Source organism: Loxodonta africana, chromosome 12 (genome assembly GCF_030014295.1).
Source record: "Loxodonta africana isolate mLoxAfr1 chromosome 12, mLoxAfr1.hap2, whole genome shotgun sequence".
In the NCBI taxonomy this organism is placed as follows: domain Eukaryota; kingdom Metazoa; phylum Chordata; class Mammalia; order Proboscidea; family Elephantidae; genus Loxodonta; species Loxodonta africana.
In genome coordinates this window covers 83,944,206-83,970,515 of record NC_087353.1, presented here as the reverse complement: position 1 = coordinate 83,970,515, position 26,310 = coordinate 83,944,206, and the positions used below count along the sequence as shown (strand labels likewise).

At 50.5% G+C, this 26,310-nt stretch overlaps 1 protein-coding gene across 2 annotated transcripts in view; it reads right to left on the bottom strand.

The window, feature by feature from the left end:
- Positions 1-388: 388 nt before the first annotated feature.
- Positions 389-26,310, bottom strand: part of IL21R (interleukin 21 receptor) — a 34,359-nt gene continuing 8,437 nt past the window's right edge. The window contains exons 2-10 of one of the 2 annotated variants that reach the window (XM_064295752.1): positions 21,703-22,068; positions 20,806-20,869; positions 17,768-17,870; positions 15,595-15,794; positions 12,562-12,716; positions 11,322-11,499; positions 10,749-10,848; positions 9,954-10,038; positions 389-7,969 (exon numbers count right to left, since the gene is read on the bottom strand). In XM_064295752.1, coding sequence (XP_064151822.1) covers positions 7,205-7,969; positions 9,954-10,038; positions 10,749-10,848; positions 11,322-11,499; positions 12,562-12,716; positions 15,595-15,794; positions 17,768-17,870; positions 20,806-20,854 — 1,635 coding nt within the window. In that variant the 5' untranslated portion in view covers positions 20,855-20,869; positions 21,703-22,068 and the 3' untranslated portion in view covers positions 389-7,204. The remainder of the gene's footprint in view (positions 7,970-9,953; positions 10,039-10,748; positions 10,849-11,321; positions 11,500-12,561; positions 12,717-15,594; positions 15,795-17,767; positions 17,871-20,805; positions 20,870-21,702; positions 22,069-26,310) is intronic. The other variant, XM_010598563.3, reaches the window with a different exon arrangement.

Here is a 26,310-nt window from a genome sequence, read left to right as displayed (position 1 = left end):
AGTAAAAACCCTCAAATTTGGTGGCACTCGGGGCAGGGGGAAGGTTCCTAGTTACCTTGTGGTCTAAGCAATGGGGGTGGCGAGTCTCTGGTCCCATTTAAAGACTTCCAAGGAAGCCCCTGTTCTCATCCTCATCCGTCTGCGGTATTCCAGGCCCAGGGGCAGATGGTCCATCCCGGACCCAGTTTCCTCCCTCCCCTCTGTCCACTGCTTCGTCAGTCACTATTCTGCTATTAATCGACTCATTCATTCATTGAATATTTTTGAGTACCTGCTATGTGCCAGGCCCTATTGCAGGCTCAGAGACATAGCAGTGAATAAAGCAGGCAAAATTCCTGCTCCTACAGAGCTCATTGTTGACGCAGATAGACAGACGTAAGCAGGTTCCATGTAAAACGTACAGTGTGTTAGAGCATAATAAGGGCCCCAGAGAGCATCAGGACCATGTCAGAGGATTTGAGGGGGCTGGGGGTGGGTGCTGGGGTTTTAAGTAAGGGGCCCGGGGTAGGTCCCATTGACAAGGTGACATATGAGCAAATGTTTGACTCTATCTTCTTCCTATTAATGTGTTGATGTCTGTTAAGCGCAGCTGACCCCATTCTCTTCCCTGTTTAGACTGTATGCTTCTCAATCCTTTACTGTTGATTTCATGAGCTTCCAGGAGGGGAAGATGCGTGTGCTCAGTCTGCTGTCTTCCAGTCGCAGGCCTGGTGTTCTGACGGTGCAGCTGACTGATGGTGTGGCTGGGTCGGGAAGGGCTGGACCACATGGTGGTGCAGCAGCCAGGCCCAGGCCGACTGCATGCCCTGCAGAGGAGGGCAGAAGAACCCAGAACATGGAGCAGGGCGCAGGCTGACTCTGGGCAAGTGACTGCTTTCTTTGGACCTCTGTTTCCTGAAGGGTAAAAGGAAGGCCAGGCTCTGATTTTCACCTTCTCCCTCCTTCCTTCCCGGATTAGATCATCTAGGATACCCACACGGCACCCTCTGCCAAGCCCTTGGAGTAACCGTTGAGGGCCAGAGGAGCTGGAGGGCTGAGTTCTCTGAGTCTCTGCAGAGGGCACTGGAAGCTTCGGGGCCTCCTGGGTGAAGCACTTGTGAACTCATGGAAGGTCTGGGACCATATCCCTGTCCTCCTCTGACCCCAGAACCCACTCAACCGATGATGGAGAAAGAAGAAAACACACGTCTAACGAGGAGTCTTGGTATGTCTTCTCCTGTCCTCATTCTCTCTTCATCCCCCAGCAAGCAGAGGATTGACTCCAGCCCCCACCTGACAAAAGAGGAAACTGAGGCTCAGAGACACCAAATGACTTGCCCAAAGTCATGCATGAGAAGTGATGGAGTCCATCCTGTGCTCCCTTTGAACGTGGCCCTTCCTTAGGATGGGAAGAGAGTCTTTAGTGTAGGAATGATATTAGAACAACAATAGAGCACTGTCTACGGCAAGTGACAGAAATCCATCTCAAACCGGCTAAAGTGAAAAACAAAATTTATCAGCTCACTGATAAATTGACAGTATACAGGCGGGGTTAGTCTGTGTCAGGTGTGATGAATCGCTTTTGTGTGGTCTTTCTTGACATGGTCTTGTAACTCCCACCCAGGTGATTGGGTGGGAGTGTGCAGATAGGGTAATTGTGTCATGGACTGAATTATGTCCCCCCAAAAATGTGTGTATCAGTTTGGCTAGGCCATGATTCTTGGTATTGTGTGATTTTCCTATATGTTGTAAATCCTGCCTCTATGACGTTAGTGAGGGAGAATGGATGGCAGTTGTGTTAGCGAGGCAGGACTCAATCTACAAGATTGGATTATATCTTGAGAAAATGTCTTGAGATATAAAAGAAAGAAGCAAGCAGAGAGACAGGGGGACTTCATACCACCAAGAAAGCAGTGCTGGGAGCAGAGCACGTCCTTTGGACTCGGGGTCCCTGTGCAAAGAAGCTTCTAGACTAGGGGAAAATTGATGAGAAGGCCAAAAGAGAGAGAAAACCTTCCCCTGGAGCTGACACTCTGAATTTGGACTTTTAGCCTACTTTACTGTGAGGAAATAAACTTCTCTTTGTTGAAGCCATCCACTTGTGGTATTTCTGTCATAGCAGCAGTAGATGACTAAGACAGTTTTGTCATTCCGCTGGGACTGAGGTGAGCGTGCCCAGAGGAGGAAGAGAGAGGATACACCACCAAGGAAGGACACCCAGAGAAATGACACAGGAGATGGCACAGTGGGCTTCCTGCCCACGCAGGAGCAAGAAAGCTGAGCACCTTGGGGCCAAGGCTTACTGGTGGAGTACGGTGCCTCTGGGCATTTATTAAAAAACGAAAACAAACCTGTTGACGTTGAGTCAATTCTGACTCATAGTGACCCTATAGGACAGAGTAGAATTGCCCCATAGGGTTTCCAAGGACTGGCTGGTGGAGTCCAACAGGTGACCTTCTGGTTAGCAGCCCAGCTCTTGCCTGAGCAGGGCAGAGGCCAAGGGACCAGAGGTGTGCCTGTGGTACAGCTGGGAAGAGGCTGTCCTGAATGGAGGAACTGTATTCTGACTGTTCCTGAATACTGAATTGTAACCTGTTGCTTCTTTTATAAACCCTATAATTGTGAGTACTGTATGTGAGTTCTGTGTGGCCATTGCAATGAATTATGGAACCCAGCAGAGAAGCGGAGATTGCCATGTGAGGGACGGTTGGTGTCAAAATTGATAAAGATGGTGGAGAGAGGAGGCATGTCTGACCTCCGCCTCATAGGAATCAGCCTTGGGCTGTTGACCTTGGTTCTCCTTCCGCTTGTGAAGTCAGAGAAGGTCAGATGCTTCTCCCCCACGCCATTTTTACACTGTGTAACAAACAGCCTCCAAATCTTAGTGACTTAGAAAAACAAAGGATTTATTTCATCTTACAACACATGTCCACCACAGGCGAACTAGAGGTCTGTCCTGCACCTCCTCAGCGCAGGGCCCAGGCTAATGGAGCGGCCGCCATCGCAAACATCACTGGATACTGTGGCTCATAGGAAAACACCTTGGAAGGCATTGCGGCTGTCAATTAAATGCTCTGATCTAGAAGTGACGCTTCTGCTCACAACTCATTGGCCAGGTCTGGTGACATGGCCCCATCCAACCACCAGGGGCCAGGAGTGCACTCCTGCCATGTGCCCAGAAGGCCAAGAGCTGGAAATGTTTGGTGAGCAGCATTCGTGACTTCCATTCGTATCTAAAAGGGCCAGAGGAAATGGGAATATAGTTTCAGGCATGGCTGCATCTGGGGGCTCAAGAGGTATTGCCAGGAACGTGTCTCCATCTCTCAGCTCTACTTTCATATGTGATGGCTTTACCTCAGGCAGGCTCCGAGGTCCCTCAGCACATCCAGGCTTAGTCTACCCTACAGCTCAGCAATCACAGTAGAGAGTATGCACCAGCTTGGGCCACATGTCTGTCCCTGAGCTGGTACTGTGGCCAAAAAGAAAAATCAAACCCGTTGCCATCAAGTCAATTCCGACTATAGCAACCCTATAGGACAGAGTAGAACTGCTCCATAGAGTTTCCAAAGAGTGGCTGGTAGGTTTGAACTGCCAGCCTTTCAGTCAGCAGCTGATTTCTTAACCACTGCACCAGGTACTGTGGCCAGGGGGATGAATACTGTATTGGCCAGGCGGGGGTCATGTAGCTAATCCCAGGGCTGGGGGTTCAGACACACCCACAAGGATGTTGCCTGGGCCAAAGCAACAGGCATCCACAGGTGTTTATGAAGAGTTTCTTAACTCCTAATAAATACTTCTCCCAGCAGAGTAAGGTGAGAATTAGCTGGAATTGGGATTGGGAGACCAGAGGCTAAGTTCTGACTCTGACTATTAATTCGTTGTGTGACCTCAGGCAGGTCACTGGTCCACTCTGCACCTTCACTTTCTCATCTGTCAAATAGAGTCTTCATCCCTGTACCCTCAGATCCTATAGTCAGAAAAGGGCTAGGCAAGGAGCAGAATGTGTATCCACAGGAGGGGTGTTGCTATCATTGCTCCTTCCTCTTAAAAGGTGGTCCATAGCTCTTATTGCCTGGACTGGGGTGACAGGCACCTGCCTTCCCCACTTGCTTTCTAGGCCTGTTCCTCCCCGAGTATCCCAGTCTCCTGCTTGGTCACAGCTCCAAGCCTTTACTCAAGCCCTTCCTTCTGCCTGGAATAGCAGGGGCATCAAACATCTCATATTCATTTTTCAAAAAAAACCGACAAAAACCAGCTCTCTTCTCTGAAGCTTTTGTCCTGGTGGAGCAGTGGTTAAGAGCTGGGCTGCTAACCAAAAGGCCGGCAGTTTGAATCCACCAGCCACTCCTTGGAAACCTTATGCGGCAGTTCTACTCTGTCCCATAGGGTCGCTATGAGGCAACAGGTTTGGTTTTGTTGTTGTTGCTTCCCTGAAGCTTTACACATGTACCGCAGGCTGAGGTTGTGATGCCCCTCTGGGCTCCTATCAGCGGTGTGCTAGAGCCAGCTCAGACCAGCTCAGGACAGGAGAGCTGATAGTTTGCATCTCTTCCCAATTCCATGTTTAGTATCTTCATGTTGGTAGCTTGAAATTGGCCGTGATAGAAATATTTACACCATGGAAACCAGCAAATGCTACAAACCAGGCTTTTTTGAGTCCCTATTACGTGCAAGGCTGGGGACAAAAGAGTGAAAAAATTGACAAGGCTCTCACAGAGCTTATGTCTGATCTATCATCTTTGCCTCTAACATGTTTATCCAGCCAGCCAACTGTTCTTTCTTCAATCCTTCTACCATCCTACTCATGGCGATCCCTCAACGGCAACTAACAACAGCCATCCTTCTATCCATTCATTCATCCATCCTACTCACACACCCAGGTACCCACTCATCCTTCCACCCACCCACCCACTCAGGTCTCATGTACCCACTCATCCATCCACCCACCCACTCACCCACTCAGGTCTCATGTACCCACTCATCCATCCACCCACCCACTCACCCACTCACTTATGTACCCACTCATCTACCCACCCAACCATTCATGTACCCATTCATCCACCCACCCACCCATTCATGTACCCATTCATCCACCCACCCACCCATTCACACTTGTACTCACTTATCCATCCACTTATCCACCTGTCCACACATGCACCCACTCATCTATCCACTCACCCACCCACTAATGTACCCACTCATCTATCTACCCACCACCCATTCACACTGTACTCACTTGTCTACCCACCCACCTACCCAACCACACATGTACCCACTCATCCACCCACCCACCCATGTACCCACTCATCCATCTATCATCCATGCACCCACCTATTCATTTATCCACCCTTCCAGGTGGATCAGTCCTTGTCCCCAACTTTTTGCACTCATGTTGATGACCTGAGTCTCCTTCAAGGTGGAGTCGGTGAGGAACCACGTTACCTAGGTCAGAGCCCCTGTCTAACCCAAAGGCCTGGCATCAGTCAGTCTCCAGCTGCCCCCCTCTTCTACCTGCCTCTTCGCAGAGCTCTGTGGTTGCAGAGCCAAGCTGGGTCACCAGGGAGCCTGTGGCCCCCGGGATTGTGAGAAAACCACAGCACACCTTGGCCCAAGTGTCTCTAGGGTGATGAGGGCTACTCACACGTGCAGGAACTGTGGTTTCACACTTGTGCACCCATCTGAGTCTCACACACCTGATCCCAAGTCAACAGAACAACTATTAAAAGCATCAGTGTTCTAGAACTTTCCAGCTGTGCCAGGGACCACCTCCCCCCCGTCCCATTTTACAGATGAAGCTTTCAGCAGCACTGACTTCTCCTGACTTCATCCCAGCCTGGCTCCAAAAGGGGAGAGAGGCAGAGCTGTCTACTTCAGACACCCCCACAGCCTGGCCTTGAGGTGGGCCCTGTTCCAGGTCAGGGGAAGGATTCCCTTAAGACTCCAGAGGGCAGGCCAGCTGAATTAGACTCTTCACTGCCTAACCAGCTTGGGCCTGAAAAAGCCAAGTTGAGGTGGGCACCCTTAGAGGGAACAGAATCCATTTTAAAAAATAAAAAGAGCATGGTTTTGATGCTGTATCCAGGACCTAAATCCAGCTCCTCTACGAAGCTAATGTTCAGTGGGGCGCCTTCGAAATGTTGCTCAGAAGTTTTCCAGGGCTCCTTGATTCACATTTCAATGGGCGCTCAGAGAAAACAGACAGCACTTCGATTCCTGCTGGTTCCCCAGAAACTTCGCGATGCCAATTGACCAGAGCGGCCTGCCCCCGGCCTGGAGTACAAGGTTCTGGAATTGCCGCTTCCTCTGTCTGTCCCCTCACTCCGTGCACACCCAGTGCCTGGCACGATGCCTTCCTCAGACTGGTGCCCAACAAATACTTCTTGGGTGCATAAAGGGAATTTTTAAAGGGGCAGCAGAAGACAGAAAAAGAACTCTTGGTTGGTCGGGAGCTGCTCTGAGAGACAAGGCTGACTTTCACCCCGGAAACTCCCCAGTGCCCCTCTGCAGGTGGGACTGCCCCGCAGACACCGTAGCCGTAGCCGCTGTTGGCTGGTTTCTCACCCCCACCCACCTCCGGCACCAGCTAGGCACTGGCCGCAGGAGGAAGGAAGCTGACGCTGATTGAAGGTTTGCTCTGTCTACACACAGTACACAGGTGACCTCTCGGATTTCTCCCTGAGGTAGGTTATGTCAGTCCCACTGACCAGACAAGGAGACTGGTACTCAGAGAGGGATGCAACCTGCCCCAAGTGGCACAGCCAGGAAGCTTCAGTGTCAGGATACAGACCTAGGCCAGTGGGTCCCCCAAGAGTCACACCCCCTCCCCGGGTCACCAGGGGCTCTCTATCCCCCTCTCTCAGCCCTGAGGTGATAATGAACAGCAGGGACTTCCCAGCAGCCCCTCTTTGCAGCCCCTGCAGGAAACCAGGGAGACCAGGTGGCTGCAAGCACGCACACTGCTCATGCTCCTGCACACAGGTGAGCTCAAGTGAGCAGACAGGTGCTGCATGGCAACCCACGTACAGATAACCACAGGTGTTCTCCCATGGCCCAGGCTCACGGGCTGCTCACACACGTGGACGTGCAATGTGCACATACACTGTGAACACTAGGCTCAGGTGCCAGTCACGAGACCAAAGACGCTGGCCTCCCACGTTCTAGCCCAGACACCACGTCTCTGGCTCGTGGCCATGGTGGGGCTAGCCCTGAACGGCCAGTTGTCTCCCTAGCTGGCCTGGGACACCGGGCCTGAAGGTGGAGGGGCCATGACCACCCACTGGCGCAAGTAGCTTCTGGGGGGCTCCTCGTCCCTGGGGCTGGTGAAGCCACACTCCAGAGGGCTACCACAGTCAGAGCCCGAGAAGCCACTGTCAAATGTGTCCATGTCCAGGGCGGCCGGGGGCGAGCCCGCCTCGCTGTCAAAGACGCCACTGGGCAGCCCACCACCCCATGGTGGCCCGGGGGCCCAGCCCCCTGTGGCTTTCAGGGGCAGGTTTAGCCTGTCCGGGAGGCTGCCCAGGGGGGCTCCGAGCCTGGCAGGGCTGCCAACCGAGACGCAGCCACAGGAGAGGACTGTGGTCCCTGTGCCCAAGAGCTGGTCCTCAGTGGCCAGGCCAGGCTCCAGGCCAGCATCCAGGTTCAGGGCTGGGTAGCCGTTGTCCCCACAGCTGCAGGCCCAGGTGCACGGCCCCTCTGCATCCACCACGGTCACTGTGTCGATGGACACCAGGCCATATGGCCGGTCCCTCTCCTCACTGTAAGTGGAGCCGTCCAAGCTGCCGGCCGCAGATGGGGTTGGACCCCAGGAGCTCGGCTCAGGCATCCCATCAGCTTCCAGGACATCTGCAGTCTCCAGTGGTTCTGTGGGCACTGGCCCCTTGCCTGGACTCTGTGACGGGCAGCAACTCCACACCTCCAGGGTAGAAGGTGCCCCCGGGGTCCCAGGGTAGAGCTCCAGACTAGAGAGAGTGAAGGGCACACTCACCCATTTCTGTGAGAGAGAGAGAGAGAGAAGGAATGAGTCATGGGATGGTGCGGGTGAAGGGTGTAAACAGACAGACAGACAACAGCAGAGACAGACACGGAGATACAGAGACCACGCAGAGATACAAGAGAAAAAGAGACATGGAGAGAGACAAAGTCACCACATCAGAAGATAAAGAGAGACAGTGAAAGAGACAGAGATGAATCAGGACCATGATAGGCCCCTGTGTGGTGGCAACATCGCCACTGTCCCTTCCCCTCTCTGGGCCTCAGTTTCCCCACCTGTGGTATGGCCCAGGGTCAGTGTGGGTGCAGGGCCCAGATTGTCAAGTGGGGGGACACAGAGCAGGTGTCCCAAGGTCTGAGAGAGCCATGTTTTCTCTCCTTGGTGACGTTCCTCACAACCTAACCTCCTCCTGTGTATGGTCTTCACTGGAGCAGACATGTGACCAGTGGCCAGGGCAGCAGCTCGGCTCTTCTGTTCACTGCTGTCTCCCTAGAGGCTTGTACAGTGTGCCAGGCACACAGGAGGTGCTAAATACGTGCTTATCACTGAATGGATGAGCAAATGACAAGCTGCGTAGAAAGGACTCTGTCCATTTTGTAGATAAAAGTGATGATGGGGGTGACTGTGGCAGAGGCCCTTAAGCTTTGAGGACCTTCCTCTAGCTGCTGGGGGTCTCACTCATGAAGGCAAGACTCCATCCAATTAGCAGAGAAAAATCCTGAGAGCCAGAATCTCCCAGTTTTGAATCTTCCCACTCTGGAAGCTAATCTCAGAACCCAGCAACAGGGCCACCACCACTGATTTGAAGTCACTTCTCAGCTGCATGGCCTTGGGTCAGTTACTTACCCTCTCTTCACCTCAGTTTCCTCATCTGTAAAATGGGCCTAATAATAGTAGCCACCCCATCGGGTTGTTATGAGGATTAAATGAGCTAATACGTGTGAAGCTCCTACAGCAGGGCCTGGCCCACAGCCAGCACAATATAAGCATTTATAATATTAATTTTAAAATAATGTGCTATTACAGTCAGAGCCCTGGTGGCATGGTGATTAAGAGCTTGGCTGCTAACCACAAGGTCAGCAGTACAAATCCACCAGCCACTCCTTGGAAACCCTATGGGGCAGTTCTACTCTATCCTATCAGGTCACTATTGATTCAACGGCAACGGGTTTGGATTGGTTTTTGTATTAGGGGAGCAGGCAAAGTGCGGAGGAAAGAGGAAAGGGTCTGGGGTCACTCCCATGTGAGTTGGAGTCCAGAGTCCTCCCTGCCCTGATGAAGCCTCTTCCCTCTCTGAGCTCAGTCTCCTCTGTGGTCCAGGGGGATAATGGGGCTCCCACCCTGTAGGGCTGCTACCGGCATGAGGGGAGGGGGGCCAAGGGTGCTTAGCCCAGCACCAGACCAACTGCAGGAGCTTGATCCGCGCTTGCTGTCTACATTTCCGGGCTTCCAGGCGCTGCAGGTGAAGGTGGGGCTGCCCCTCCCGGCCCCTCACCACCACATCCTCTCTGCGGCAGCCCCTCCCGCCCCCACCTGGTGGGCGAGAGCCAGAAACAGGCACAGATAACTCTGTGGCAGCGGTGGCTGAGGCTTGGGAGGTGGGTGTGTTTTGCAGGTGGGGTTATACCCTCCTCAGAGCCCTCTCCCTTTCCGCTCCCTTATCAAGAGCATCTGAAAAAGAGCCAGGAGGCCCCCTGTGGCTCTGCCTGGGGGTGGAAGGCTCCAGGGACCACCGGCTCAACCTCCCCCAGCATGACTTCTCGGGGTGGGAAACCATGAGTGATCGTGTTTAAGGTCCGCTCTACCTCACATGAATGAGTCCCTCTACTATGCCGGTGCGGAGACCGAGCTTGAACTCGAGGCCTGGCTGGGACCTGCCCTGGGCCTGCAAGCAGGGGACTGGGGCCCACCTTCCACCCTTTTCTGGGGCGAGGGTGGAGAAGGGCTCCAGAGAGAGCGAGAGGCTCTGGGACAGGGGTCTCACCTTGAAGTCCCCGCTGTGGCTGTCGTACAGGGGCTGAAAGAACTGTTCTGGGCTGGGCACCTGCACCCACACTTCCTTCCACAGCCTGGGGGAGCGGAGAGATGGGTGAGGCCCCCACATCGCCTCCTGCAGAACCCCCCCCCACTGTGTCCCAAGACACAGCCTAGGTGCCTCCCTTCCCTCCTTGGGCCTCAGTTTCCACATCTGTAAAATGGGAGCAGCAAGCCTTCCTCACAGGTTCCTGAATATTCAGCAAATGATGCCCCTTCTGAGCCTCAACTCCCTCCTCACCAGCCAGGGATGGCCAAGTGCCAACTCCACAGACAGTGGTGGGGTGCAAAGTGACAGCCAGCATCCAGTACCCGGGGTGCTCCAGGACATCAGTCCGTGTCAGCACCATTATCTCTGGCCCTGAATTCCTCTGCCTAGCTGTGTCTTGTTCTCTGGAGGAAGATGAACAAATGAGCCCCTGCGTGCTGGGCCCCTGCCCAGGGCCTGTCATGTAGCAAGGACTCAGAAAACTGCATCCTTGAGCTTTGCTTCAACCAGCAGTGCTGGACTAGGCCAGTGAGTTTTAAAATTTATCTGTAATCAGCAGCACTCTATGACAACATTCAGTAGAAACCCCAAATATAAAACAAATTAGAGCAAAAGAGCTCTGGTTGAAGCAGAAGGGATGGGCAGGGGTGAATAAGCCCACCAACCCCTTCACCCCCACCTGGTGCCCCTCCAGCCCTAGGGGTTCACAGCAAGACCCTGGCCCAAGCTGACCCCATTCCTGATTCCTGGCCTCACCTCCGAGTCTGGCGGTACCCCAGGCCCAAGAAGACAAGGATAGTGGTTGCAAGGATGTAAGGCAGGGAAGAGCGCAGTCCTCTGGTCCCTCCCTCTGTCTCTGGGAAGAAAGCACACCATGGGCTAAAGTGAGCTCATGTCTTCCACCAGGGGCTGCATGTGGTGGGAAAACGGGTCTGGGGTGGAGTGAAAGGGGTGGGGAGGCTACTACTGATGGGTGGGGCCTTGAGGTGAGATGGATCTAGGTTCAAATCCTGCCCCCGCCCCCACCCCTGACAAGTAACTTCATCTCTCTAAGCCTCAGTTTCCTTATCTGCAAAATGGGGGTAACGATTCCCCCTTCACAGAGTTATCAGGAGCATCAAATGCCCTGGAGAGAGAAGCACCAAGCACCCACCGCAGGACTCAGCAAGCAGGGGCTCCAGAAATGTGGCTGAATTGCAAACGAGATGGTTGTACTGGCTACAACTGAGTGAAAACCTCCCGGCTGTGCTGAAATCACAGGGCTAGGTGGCCAGCCACTGAGGCCAAACTGGTACTAGGAGGGAGTGTCCACCCCAGCATCACACCTACCATCTGGCTGGGTCTGAAAGACGGCTGGGTCACTCCACTCGCTCCAGGTTCCCTGGAAGGAGGATCCAGGCTGGGGCCCTGCCCGTACCTGCACCTCGTAGCTTGAGCCTTTGTGGAACTCCAGGGGAAGGAGAGAGACACTTTTCAAGTCCACAGAGACCAGCTTTCTCCCCGGACTCTGCCAACAGGTGGAAAGGATGCACTGGGTCAGGGTTCAATCAGGCCAGTACCCCACCTCCAGCAAACCACCTTCACCAGCCCAGGTCAAAGAGACTAGTTTCTCCCACACAGTATCCTATCTCCCCATGAGAATCAGGCCCAGGCCTGAGTCCTGGCCACCCAGGTGTGGGCAGCATAGAGTTCTTGGCACTGCCTTGGCCTTGCCTGTGATCCAAAACTGTGTTCTGTTCCCCTCAGATCCCAACTCATCCCTCACAGCCCTGGCAGGGGACTCTCTCTCCGGGGACTGGGAATGTTCCAGAAGTGGCAATGGATACTCCTAAAAATCTTCAACTGGAAGTATTCCAAACCACAGGCACTTTTGGAATTCTTCAACAGTGGACATTCTCAATAGTGGGTATTTCTGGAAGTCTTCCACTTTAGACATCTTGGCAATGGGTACCTCTGGCTGTCTTCCACCAGGGACATTCTAAACAACAGCATTCATGAAAGTCCTCGCTGGGACCATGCTGAGCATTTTTAGCTGTGAATATTCTAAATATTGGGCCATCCTGGAAGCCCAACAACAGATGCTCCAAACAAAGCACACCTCTAGAAGCCTTCGCATTCGAAACAATGGACCCCCTAACAGTGGGCTGTTTAATTACTGATGCTCCTGGAACTCTTCAAGTATGGTCACTCTAAGGAAGTGGGAAGGCTCCAGATAGCCCCGGTCACTTCTAGAACGCCCTCTTTTGTGACTGTACGAGACTTGAGTCAGAACCTGGGGCAGCAGTCTTCATCTTCACATGCTGGTGGGGAATGGAACAGGGATGGGAAGGAGAGAATAGCAAGGGGTCTTCTACCCCAGGTGGAGCTGGAGGAAGGGCAGTACCCAGTGAGAGCCCACTGTAAGGGAGGCACACCTTGGTGTGTGTGTGTCCTTAGTGTCCGCTCTTGGCCATGAACTACAAAGGTCTCTGGTCTCTCAGACCACCCCCTCCAACCTGGATGACCTGCATACCCTCCACCTTCCACCCATCTCCCATGGCTGGGCAGCCGAGTTTCCTGCCTTCCTCACCAGAGCCCGGGGGTTGTCCCGGTTCCTGTACTGCAGCTCATATTGAAGCTTCCCCTTCAGTGCAGAGGAGCCAGGGTCATCGTAATCGGAGCTCCAGGAGATGTTATACTGTTCCGAGAAGGCCACAGTTACATTGAAAGGGGGAGACGGCTTGACTGAGAGAAAAAAGCCAGATACGTAAAGATGGGGTGAGATTTTACATTAGGTGGGAAAGATTTGGTGACAGGACGACATCCCCCACCCCTGGCCTGACCCATTACTTATAAGCTCAGGACTATGACTTGGGACAAAGCACCACCTGTCTCTGGGCCTCAGTTTATCTGTCTGAAAAACAAGAGACTTGGACTACATTGTGGTTGCAAACTCATATGCCTCCCAGGCCAAGGAGGTAACAGAAATGGGTGAAGCAGGTTTGAGGATTGTGGGAAAAGAAGGCCACTCCCAGTCTACGGGGGACAGCCATGACTCAGGCTGGGTCCACCATGGCCAGGCGAGAAAGCAGACCAGGGGGCCAAATCTCCTATGTTTTCAAGAAAGTGAAACGGCTCCTGGAAATCCAGACCCTTATGTGAGAGGGCTCAAGTTTTAAACCTTAGCTCCTAATCCAAACACTTTCTAAACAGATCTACTGTTTTCAATTTCTGTTCTAAATGACTGTATAATTTTGTTTTAACCCCAAAAGTCAGGTGCCAGCAGGGTCACCCACGGTGGACACGTGACAGCAGAGCTTCCAGACTAAGATAGACTAGGAAGAAAGGCCTGGCGATCTGTTTCTGAAAATTAGCTAATGAATCACAACAGAATATTGTTGATACAGTGCTGGAAAGGTGAGCCCCCTGGGTTGGAAGGCACTGAAGCTACACAGTGACCACAACAACGGACTTGAGCATACCAATGATCATAGGGATGGTGCAGGACCAGGCCAACTCAGTGGCGCCTAACAACAACACTGTATGGGATCTTGCTCCTGGGAAGCGGGGTTTTGTTTGCCTAGCCAATGCTGTGCCTGCATTGGCTCCAAGAACAGCACCTGACACACAGCAAGCGCTTGATAAACAGTTGCTGAATGAATCGATGAAATTTCCAGGGGTTCCACAAAGGAACTCCGAAGCTGCTTACGATTCTGAGCCCCTTCCTGGGGCTCCAGCCATAACCTGCCGTGGGAGAAGACCCCACTTTGAGGAAAACTGCCACACAGGATGTGATGGTGCTGTTGCTATTATGGCAGCAGTGATGGGTCCTCTTCGGGTGTAATAGTTCCTGGCCCACCTTTTCCTTTCCTCTGGGCAGGTCATGTCACCTGGGCTGGGGCACTGGCTACTGGTCAGAACTGATTAAAGGAGACACTAGACAACTAAGAATGGCCGGCAGACCTCACAGGATTTTTGCAGAGCCTGGGAGGCATGAATGTGGCTCTTAGCCCAGGGAGGCCAGGGGCCCAGGATGGGGTCGCCAGGGGCAGAAGACCACTCTCTGTCACAGCTGGGCCCAGCCTGGCCTCACTGCCTGACAAGGAGGAAGGAAGGGAGGGGCCAGAGAGAAATGGAGGCAGCTCAGGGGATGGCAGCGAGGCAGCCCCTTCTCTGCCTGGGCTCCTCTGCTTCTGTGAGACTGGGGTGGGGGGCGGTGGAAGGAGACTGCTACCTGCCCAGCTCACCAAGAGAGGCAGACTGCCCCCCTGCTCACGGGGCATGCATGCAGGGGGTCAGGTCAGCACATCTGGGTCTGTGCATCACACTGGGCATCAGTGTCCTGGCCTCTGGGCCAGGGGTCGGTGGGGCACCTGGGAGTTTATCTGGGGGTGTATTTATGGGTATCCGTATGTGTGAGAGAGAGAGACTCCGGGTCTGTGTGCCCGTGACTATGTGTGGGTCTGGGTGTGTGTGGAACTTCACTCACACCCTCTATGGTACAACACTGGCAAAGTGGTGCAAACTTGGATCCCTAGAGTGTGAATCACAGAGCCCACATATCCCCCGGCCCCACCACTGGGAATCTGGGGACAGAAACTCCCAGACCTCGGGGATGGGCAGGGCTCTCTCTCTTTGCAGCATGTGTCTGCATGCCTTTGGGAATGGACCTCTCACCTCATCCCTAGACACCCCACTCCCTAAACACCCCACTCCCCAGACACCTCACTCTCCAGACATCCCACTCCCTAGACACCCCACTCCCTAGACACCCAATTCCCCAGACGCCTCACTCCCCAGACACCCATACCCTAGACACCCCACTCCCTAGACACCCCACTCCCTGGACACCCCACACCCTGGACACCCCACACCCTGGACACCCCACTCTCTAGATACCCGTACCCTAGACACCCCAATCTCCAGACACCCCACTCCCTAGATACCCTACTCCCTAGATACCCCATTCTGGGTACACACACACACACACATACACACACACACATGCTGCCTTCTGGACCCTTCCCTCCCCTGGCTTTGACCCACGAATACAAGTGCTTCTACCAGCAGCTGCCTGCCCCTACCTCTAGCCTGGAGGGAAATTCCAGGCCTCACTGGAGCTAATAAAAAAGAAAAAAAAATTTTTTTTTTCTTTAAGGGGGAGGAAACTCTGGTTTTTTCCTTGTGATTCAGTGTCTTCCACTTAGCTCATCATGGGTTCAGAATCTCAGAAGGTCAGGGTTAAAAGAGCCTTTACAAATAGAGACATTGAGTCCCAGAGGTGTGGCATGCCTTGTCTAAGGTTGCATAGGCAGGTAGGGGCTGAGTTAGAACTGAAGGCCGCAAGTCCTAGATCCCAGCCCAGCTCCTTTCCACACCTCTGCTGCCTTTCTTTGGGCGAAGGTCCAAACGTAATATCAACCCATCACGTCTTAGTAAAAAGTAGTGTATCTGGTCAGCTCTCTGTTGCCTGGATAACAAGGAGCAGAACTCAAAGAGGTGGTGAAAGTAGAGGACACATCTGTTTTGGTGGAGGGAGGAGAGCTGGCACTGAGAGCAGGAAAGACAGGGTCCGGTCCCACCTGGAATCTCCCCAGCTGTGGAGATACCAAGGAGTACTCACTGCTGTCAGCCAGGATAAAGGTGCCACACTCCTGGGAGTGTTTGCCAGACTGGTCTGTCATGTTGACAGTGAAAAGGTCGTCGGCCATGAAGCAGGACACATCCATGTGGCACGTGTACCATGCGTGCGTGGTGTTGTGGCTGGACAGGTGGAGGCTGCAGGAGATGACTTCATCTTCCAGTTCTCTGTACAGGTCTTGCCTTCAAGGACAGAACAGCCAGTCATGGCTGGAGGCTGGTGGTGCTCAGCCCACAGAGCCAGGGCAGAAGCCAGAATCTCAGGGCTGAGAAGGACCTGCGATGGGGCTGGGGCTCACCTGGTCTAACCAATCCTTCCCAAGGCAGGTACCCTCCCCTCTGCATGGATGGTTCCAGGCTCGGCTTGCATGCCTCCGAGAACTCATTACCCCGTTTAGGGCAGCAACTCTCAACTTTGGAAATTTGGGGTCACTCTTGATAGGATTGAGCCTGAAGCTGTCATTTCATCAACTGGATCACTGTTCTACAGGAGGTATTTCAGGCTTCCTTCCCTACCTCCCTCCAGCACCTACAGAATACCTAATAGGTGCCTGAGCTGAGGGCGAAGGCTGAAATATCAGCTAAATGAACCTTATTCCCTGCTTTGGGGAAACTTCTGCGGCAGCTGGTGAGGGACTGAGGGGGATATTCTAGCTTTTTTCCTCCCACTGAGCAGAAATAATGGAGTTCACCAGATATTTAATTCCCTATACACATATTGGAGCCCTGGTGGTACAGTGGTTAAGAGCTAGGCTGCTAACCAAAAGGTCAGCAGTTCGAATCCACCAGCTGCTCCTGGGAAACCCTATGGGGTAGTTCTACTCTGTCCTATAGAGTTGCCGTGAGTCGGAATTGACTCAATGGCAACAGGTTTCTTTCACACACATATTCAGGCTCTGAACATCTTCCAAGGTCAATGTTGACGCATGTCTGGTAGATGTGTGGTCTCAGTTATCTGTTATACATTTGCTGAATATAGAAACTTCTGCTGAATAGATGCTCTCCAAACCTCTGGTCTGGACCACTACAACGGCTACCTGGCTGATGTCCCTACCTCGCCGGTCATCCCTCCCTGCTGTCTATTCCTCTCGCACAGCAGCCAGTGGGAGCTTCACAAACTGCCTGTCACTCCCTGCCTAAAGCCCTCACCACCCAGAGGATAAAATCTGGCCCCTGCCTGACCTCGCTGCCTTCTTCTTTTGTTATTCTCCCTAGCTCTAGCTAGCACCGGCCTCCTCACTATTCCTCAGACTCACCACAGCCTGGGGTGCCCTTTCCCCAGCTCCCTAGCTGACTGGCGGTCCGAGAGTGCCTGGCCATATCACTCACCCTCTACCCAGTGGTGTTGCCTTTTTTTTGTAGCCCTCATCATTGTTAGGAAGTATACCGTTGGTTGCTTATGTGTTTAAGCCTGTCTTCCCAACTCATCCCCACTCCATAGTAAGTCAGCTTCAGGAGGTCAGGGACCTTGTCAGCCTTGAACTCTGCTGAATCCCCAGTGCCTACAACAGGGTCTGGCAGGAGCTTAATAAATGTTTTATGAATGAATGAACTGATAGATGATGGAATGAAATCCAGCTAGTTTTTTTCCTGAGCTGCATATTCCTATGGATTTTTTTGTCAGACTACCTTTGTTTGAATCCCAATTCCACCATTCACTGGCTGTGTGACCTTGAGCCAGTTGCTTCCCCTCTCTGAGCCTCGTTTTCCCCATCTGTAAAATGGATGTAATGAGACTTCTTTCACTGGGCTATTGTGAAGATTGGAAATGATAATCCATATGAAGCCCATAGCAGGGTGCCTGGCACATAGTAAGTTCTCAAAACAGGCCATATGCAGGCAGGTTCTTTTGGGGCCTCAAAACCATTCTCAGGCTATGTGGGTGTGAGAGTGTGGCCTCTGGAGTTGGACAGCGCAGCTCTGGGGAAGTCCCGTGAGCCCACATGGTCATCTCTAAGGTAGAAACGGTGATTCCTACCTCACAGAACCATTCTCCGAGTGAAACCAACTGCTTTGGGAAGAGGCAGCTGTTATTTTATTGCTAAGCCACCTGCCTGACACACAGTACGTCCAACTCAAGCTGTGGTCTCCTGTGTTCCTGCCCCAACCCAGCCCTCTTTGCTTCCTCTCCACATCCTCAGGATGGATCCACTTACCAGGTAAGGGTGAGCACGCGGGGGTGGAGGCTCCAGGTCTCCAGGACGCAGGTGACCGTCTGGAGGTAGTCAGTGTAGCAGGCGAGATCTGAACAGCCCCAGGCTGGAGGGTCGGGGAAAGAGAGGCCTTGGTGGGGGGCTGACAGGGGCTGCAGGGCACGGGGGTGAGACTCCCCCCTCACCCTCTTGAGAGTGGACAATGGATGGAAACAGGGGCCCCAGGGCCTGAATAACCCAGGGGTCCTGCAAGTCTTTAATATATAAGCCTGGGGCAATGGGGTCCCCGTCGACTGGAAATTCCTTGTTTGAACCCCCAAATTTCAAGACTGATTATAGAGACGAGACACTTCCCAACATGAAATATAATAAACTAAGCGGGTCCCCAGCTCACCACCTGCATCCCCGCCCCAAGCCCTGTCTCCAGCCACCAGTTTGGCATTTCTCCTGACCAGTCTCCCACCCAGCATGGCATACCCTGAACACCCCACGACACCGGGCAAACCCAGGGCAGCACGAAACCGCATATCTTGCGAGACGGTCATGAAGCCAGAGAAAGGGAGGCCTGACGAGGGATTTCTAGTTTCATGTGATAAGATCAAATGCCAACACCGCCATCACCACCCCTGCTATTTACTAGGAACTGTGTTCTCTTTTTAAAATGGATGCATTTTAAGTTGTTTTTTCCTACTTTTCTTCTACTAATGAAGACCCGTGGGTTTCGTTCTAGGCCAGCACCTGGATTGAGAACCGAGAACACTGCTGACCAATCCTTTAGTCCAGTCCCTGCGCCCATTTTATAGATGAGAACACCAGGGCTTGGAGACTCGGCCACACCTCTTGTCTCTCTTGGTCTGGGTTGCCTGCCGAGACTGTCACCCAGTGATGGTCAAACCTAGTCTATGCTGCTGCTCTCCACATGCACACACGTGGCAGACATTGCTAATCTATCCTGACGCTCGCTCCCCAGATGTAGCCTCAGCATCCTTCTCAAGACAGCTCCACAGGCAGTCACTACCAAGGAGTCTGAGTCATGGAAATGAATCCTGTTCTAGGAGGGGGCTTTCCCTGGGGTGGCACACAGGGCCTGTCAGTGGGGCTGAGAGGGGCTAGTGCAGGCATTTTGTGGACAAAAGAGGCCTGATTTTGCAGGACTCAAACCCAGGGCTGCAGGTGCCACTGCGTGGCTGTGTCTTCTCCAAGCTTATTTCCTGGCTGTTCTTTCAGAGGGCTCCGGAAGCTTGAAAAGGAACTGCCTTTCCCAGCTGGGCTCAAGGCCACCAAGGATCAGGGTTTGTCCCCAGGCTTGGGATAAAATATTGGGGACCAAGCTGGCATGGAGGTGGCATCAGGGAGCACCAGGCAGATACCCTCCTAGGGTCTTTGCACGCCTGGGGTTAAGGAAGCATCCTGGCAGTGAGAGGCCACGCAAAGTGCGACCATGGGCACATGGCTTAAAGCCCTGTTTGTGAGCTGGTGATGCGGACCCTCCACCTCAGAGCTGTTGAGGCGTTTAGATGAGGTCACACGGTGAAGGTCACAGTGCCTGCACGTGAAAGTCTCAACAGAGGGCAACTGAGCTGAGTGGTTAAAACTACAGGAGTCAGGCAGGCTCAGGAACTGACCCCAGCTCTGCCACTGCCCCTGTGTGGCCATGGACTGCCCCTTATCTTCTCTGAAGCTCAATTTCCTTAACTGAAAAATGGGCGCCAGGGCAGCGTGGACCTCCCAGCGCCGTCAGGAGACTAGAACAAGACTGGGCTCAGCGCCGGGGGTACAGCAGTACCAATACCAGTACCAGCCGCTGTGGAGTTGACTCTGACTCGTGGTGACCCTGTGTGTGTCAGAGTAGAACTGCGCTCCATAGGGTATTCAAGGGCTAATTTTTCAGAAGTAAATTGCCAAGATTTTCTTCCGTGGCACCTCTACCCGATAACCAAACCTGTTGCCATTGAGTCGATTCCAACCCATAGCAACCCCATAGGACAGAGTAGTACTGCAGTGCCTCTAGGTGGATTCAAACCTCCAACTTTTCTGTTAGCCATTAAGCACATAAACTGCTTGCACCACCCAGGACTTCAGGGGCTTTTCATTTGCACTCATGGGTGTGCAGCCATGGTGGGTGACCTAAAGGCCTTTTAGAGCCAGGACAGGCGCTGACCACTCAGAAAGAGAAAATAAAAGAGCTGACAGCTGTTTCCTGAAGGAGCTATTTGAGATGCTGGGTCTTTTGGTAAAAACCAGAGAAACGCAGATGAGTCAGCGGCAGTGGCTGACCACCTTCCCTGCCCCGTCCAGGCTCCATTCACGCCTGTGCTCTCATTCCCACCTCCTTACAGCCACCTCCTCTGGGAAGCCCTCCTGGATCTCCCAGCCCTAGGCAACTCCCCCCTCAGTCAGAGTCCTGGACTTCCCCACACCCAGAAGTCCCAGCTCTGATCTCTAACATCTTTCCCTCTGGCTGTGACTTCTCGTCTTTCAGGGGCTGACTTCCCTGACTCTTGCTCTTTTTGTGTCTACCGTAGGGCGCTCCTTGGAAACTCTATGGGGCAGTTCTACTCCGTCCTACAGGGTCGCTATGAGTCGGAATCGACTCGACGACACTGGGTTTTAGCCCTCAAGATACATGGTACCTGCTGAGGATCTAGTGATTGTTGCAAAACAACCCCCAGGGGGCATCATTACAAAAGGAGAAACTGAGGTTAGACCAAGGCAGGACTTCGTCACTCTGAGGGTTGGAAGCCAGCCAAGGCAGAGAGCATTGGGAGTGAAGGCTTGAGCCTCTCATCCCCCAAGAAGGGCTTGAAGGCCCAAGGCCGTGTGCTCGGTCACTCTGGGACATGAGTACACTATTTCCGGTTAATGGAGCTCTCTGGTTGAATGGGTTCTGGCTAAGGGAGAGTTGGCTCTTTGACCTTGTCGGCCTCAAGTAGAGAGAAGCCATAGACTCTGGCCCCATAGCCTCTAGCCAAGCTTCTGCTGGGCTCTGTGGGGAGAGACAGCCCCTTCCCCATCTGCAGACCCCCGAGGCAGCTACTTACCACCTTGAAGCATCAGCAACAGGAATGGGGTGGCCCAACCACGCAGCATGCTGACTCCCGCACCCTGGAAAAGACACACACGGGTTTTTTTGTTTGTTTGTTTTTTAATCTTTTCAAGGTCATATTGACAGGCCTCTTTTCCCACAGAGCTGCTGGTGGGTTTAAACTGCCAACCTTTCAGTTAGCAGCCATGCGGTTAACTGTCGCGCCACCAGGGCTCTTTCATAGTGTCATCGGGAAAGCTAAGTCGATACTTCTAAATCACTTAGAATAGCACCTGGTACAGAAACCAAAACTTGTTGGCGTCGAGTTGATTCCGACTCATAGTGACCCTATAGGACAGAGTAGAACTGCCCCCATAGGGTTTCCAAAGAGTGGCTTGTGGGTTCGAACTGCCGACCTTTTGGTTAGCAGCCAAGCTCTTAACTACTGCATCGTCAGGGGTCACTTAATAGATGTTATATGAGTGTTTCTTAAACAAAACAGTCAACTTGCCATAAAACTAAATACAATGAAATGTAAAAGCTAAATACAAGGAAAACTGCATTTTAGCAAAATACTGTCGCCTTCTAAGGCTTATGGGAGTTGGGAGATATGCTTTGCCTCTGTTACAAAAGGAGGATCACAGGGTATCAGATTGGTGTTTAAGGCATACCAGCAACAAACTGAGACTCTCACCTCTCCATCACCAGGACCAAAAGGGGCTGGCTCAGGCATATTTCACGTTAAAATAAGCCCCTCACTTTTGGGCAATATAAGCCTTGAACAATGACTGCTTCTCCATCATGCCCTATTTGGGCTCCTTCAGCACCAAGTCGGGACTCCTCCCCGTCCTATTGCCCACCCTGCCATGAGCCCATCCTTCAGCGTCTTCCCACTCGGGCAGCAACAACTTACTCCCCGGTGCCAAGCAGAGACCTCCACGCAAACCAGACGACCAGGTGTGCTTCCTGAATGAAGAGCATAGGGTGCCCTATGGGCTTTCCTGCTATGGGCGCTCCTGCAGCTCTCTGTCCCTGGGGGCTCTTGCTGAGGAGAAGAGCTCTTGACTTGGAGTGGAGTCTGCCGGGTTCCAGCTGTGTGTCCTTGGGCGAGTTACCTGACTTCTCTGATCCTCGGTTTGCTCATTTGTAAAATGTGGTCATGAATCTGTGCTGTAGGTTTGTTGTGAGCACTAAAGAAATACTCCACATGAAGCACTCTGGCACAGTGCTGGGTTGCTGGGTGGGATGCAGCCCTGGAGAGGGGCTTATCCACCAGGCTCTAAACAAAAACAAACAAACAAAAAAACTCGTTGCCAGTCAAGTCGATTCCGACTCATAGCAACCCTATAGGACAGAGGAGAACTGCCCCATAGGTTTTCCAAGGAGCGGCGGGTGGATTCAAACTGCCAATCTTTTGGTTAGCAGCTGAGCTCTTAACCATTGCGCCACCAGGGCTCTTAAACAAAAAAAAATCCTGTTGTCATCGAGTTGATTCCGACTCATAGCTGGGATTGTGGTAATTCAGACTAAAAATTGGCCAGATTTCAGAAGCCCCTGGGAGAGTAGAGAGGCTTCCAACCAAAAGAAACCAAACTCATTGCCACCAGGCACTATGAGTCGGAATCGACTTGACGGCAACGAGTTTTAGAGAGGCTTGGGGATAGGAGATCAGATAGTGGTAAGTACTTTGGAGAACATAAAGGGCTAAACTTCACCAGTCAACAGGACATTGCAAATAAAAACCACAACGACTTACTATTTTAACTTTATCAGAGTGCCAAAGATAAAAAGGTCTGACATCACATGTTGCTGAGGATAAGGGGTGACGGTCACTCTCATTCATAGCTACAGGAGATATAAACTGATACAACTGGCCTGGCAAACAATTTGGCAGAATCTAATAAGCGTGAGCAAGTGCCTACCCTAAGACCCAGCAATTTCACACCTCTGTACACTCCTAAGGAAACCCTGGTGGCATAGTGGTTAAGAGCTATGGCTGCCAATCAAAACAGGCCCTCAGTTCGAATCCACCAGGCACTCCTTGGAAACTCTATGGAGCGGTTCTACCCTGTCCTTTCGGGTTGCTATCAGTTGGAATCAACGCAATGGCAATGGGTTTGGTTTGTTTGTTTGTTTATTTGTTTTGGTACTTTTCTTTTTGGTACACTCTTAAAGAAACTCTTGCACTTGTGCACAAGAAGCATACAGATCAATGTTTGTAGCAGCATTGATATCAACAGTGAAAAGCTGGAAACAACCTAAATGTCCCTCAGCAGGAGAATGGAGAAATCAATCATGACATAATCGCTCAATATGAAAATGAATCCCTTACAGCTACACACAACCAGGCCAATGACTCTCACAATCAAAATGTAAAGAGAAAAAGAGTAAGAGAAGAACATATACATAATACCACCTACATGGCAAAAATCCTAGAAGACAGTTCTATATATTGTTTAGGTGAACACATACATGTCATTGAAGTATCAAGAAACTCATGGAGATGATAAACATCAACTTTAGAATAATGCAGAAAAGGGGTCGTAGGGATGAGAAGGGGTGTTAGGGGGCCTCACAGTGTTGTTTAAGCTGAGTGACAGGTACTATTGGTTATATTATTGATTATATTATTCCTATGCCTTTTTGCATGTCTAAGCTAGCTCATAACATTTTAAATGTAAGTGAGTCTTGGTTTTATAAAATAAGATGTGTGTGGAGAAGAAACTTCCACTTTGGTTATGATGGAGTAGCTGGTATCAGACTAATCCTTCCACTGAGAACAGCTACCAAAACAAGGGGAAAAAAAAAAAAAACTGCTAGAAAGCATGTGTCATGGGCTGAATTATGTCCCCCGAAAATGGATGTATCAATTTAGCTGGGCCATGATTCCCCATATACTGCGGTTGTCCTCCATTTTGTGATTGTAAATTTATGTTAGAGAGGATTAGGGTGGGATTGTAATACCCTTACCAGGTCATATCCCTGATCCAACGTAAAGAGAATTTCCCTGGGGAAAAGCAAGGGAAGCAAGCAGAGAGTTGGGAACCTCATGCTACCAAGAAAGCAGTGCTAGGATCAGAGCATGTCCTTTGGACCTGAGGTTCCTACGCTGAGATGCTCCCAGACCAGAGGAAGATTGATGACAAGGACCTTCCTCCACAGCTGACAGAGACAGAAAGTCTTCCTCTGGAGTCAGTGCCCTGGATTCGGACTTCTAGCCTACTGGACTCTGAGAGAATAAACTCTTTGTTAAAGCCATCCACTTGTGGTATTTGTGTTAGAGCAGCACTAGACGACTAAGACAGCATGGGACTGCAACCAAGTTAGACAGTACTTGAGGGGCCAGTAAGATGGTTATAGGAAAATTAAAAATAATAATAATAATAACATTTAAAAGCAATGGAAAATAACAAGTACTGGCAAGGATGTGGAGAAACTGGAACCCTCACACATAGCTGGTGGCCATGTAAAAGGGTGCCTCTGCTGTGGAACAGTTTCGTGGTTCCTCAAAAAGTTAAACATAGAGTGTCCATATGACCCAGCAGGTCCACTACTAGGCATACACCCAATAGAATTGAAAACATATGACAACAAAAAATATTTGTATGTAAATGTTTACAACGTATCAGTCAAAAAGTGGAATCAATCCAAATATCTGTCAACTAGTAACTGGATAAACAAGGTGTGGTATATCCATACAATGGAATACTAGCAAGTCTTATAAAGAAATAAAGTATTGATACAGGGTACAACATGGGTGAACATTGACAGCATTATGCTAAGCGAAATAAATGAGACACAAAAGGACACATATTGTATGATCCCACTTAGATGAACTATCTAGAAAAGGCAAACCCACAGACACAGAAAACAGATTAGCGGTTGCCAGGGGCTGGGGCTGAGGGCCATGGGGAGTGACTGCTCATGGGTATGGGTTTCTTTTTGGAGTGATGAAGATGTTCTAGAACTAGATAGTGGTGTTGGTTGCATATATTAAAAACCACTGAATTGTACACTTATCTAAAAGGGTGAATTTTGTGGTTTGTGAATTACATCCTAATTTAATTTTTCAAAAAAACGAAGGCAAAGTAAAAATATTTTTCAGACCGAAAAAAAAAGGGGGCAGAGGAGGAGGGAACTGAAAGAATTTGTCACTATGAAACCTGCCTCAGAAGATATGGAAAAGTGAGTTTTTTGGGCAAAAGAAAAATAATCCTAGATGGGAGGCAAGGTACTGTGTGAAGGAATGAAGAGCAACAGAGAGTACTATAAATATAAATTAATTGCTTACAACAATAATGAGAATGTCTTATGGAATTTAACTATATGTAGAATTAAAATACGTGACCCACAATACCGCAAAGGTAAGAAAGGGTGAATAGAGTTAAAGACCCTTGTATTGTCTGGTTAAGAGGTAAAAGTACCAATTTAAGATAGATTCTAAAAAGTCAAAGATGCATGTTGTAATCTCTAAGATAATCACTAGCAGAATTATAAAGGAATGTATAACTAACTAATAGACAAGAACATAGAATGATAATTTTTAAAATTGAGTCGTCTTAAAAAGAGGACAAGGAAGAAGAAAATAGGAGCAAAGAACAGATGAGATAAAAAGAAAACAATAGCAAAAGGGTAGACTTTATCCCAAACACATTAGTACTTACATTAATGTAAACGGACTAAGCACTGGAATTAAAAGACGTAACTTTGACAACAATGCTTGACATTAAAAGAAAGTAAAAGTATAGGTCAATCTCTCTCATGAATGGAGATGCAAAAATCCTAAACAAAATATTAACAAATCAAAGCTGGTTATATATGCAAAAATAGATAATACATCATTACCACGTGGGGTTTATTTCAAGAATGCAAGGTTAGTTTGACACTTGAAAATCAGAAATCGAGTTCACCACATTCACAGAATAAAGAAGAAAATGTATACGATCATTTAAAAAGTTCAGAAAACTCATTTGATAAATTGCAACACCCATTCATATTATATTTAAAAAAACCTCTCTCAGAAAACCATAAATAGAAGAAATCTTTAATCTGATAAAGAGCATACACACACACGCATGTACAAAATATATACAGCTGACTTTATCCTTAGTAGTCAAATACTGAACTCTTTCTCCCAGAGGTCAAGAAAAAGACAAGAAGGTCTTGTACTGGAAGTCATGGTCAATGCAATAAGGCAAGAAAAATAAATTTAGAAAAGTTAGTAAACTACAAAGATGGAACGGTGTAAGACTTGAGTAAAAATCAAAGAAACTCAACAGATAAACTATTGACAATAAGGCTGTGGGAATGGGTAGCCTTAGCAGAAGCAGGCTGAATACAAGATCAATATAAAACACTACTGTATTTCTATAAACTAACAACAAACATGACATTTTAAAAATAATACAATTTATATTAGCATTAAAAAACATCATATAGTGAAAGATATGCAAGACTTTTACACAGAAAACTACAAGATACTACTAAGATAAATTAAAGAAAATATAAATAAGTGGAGGGA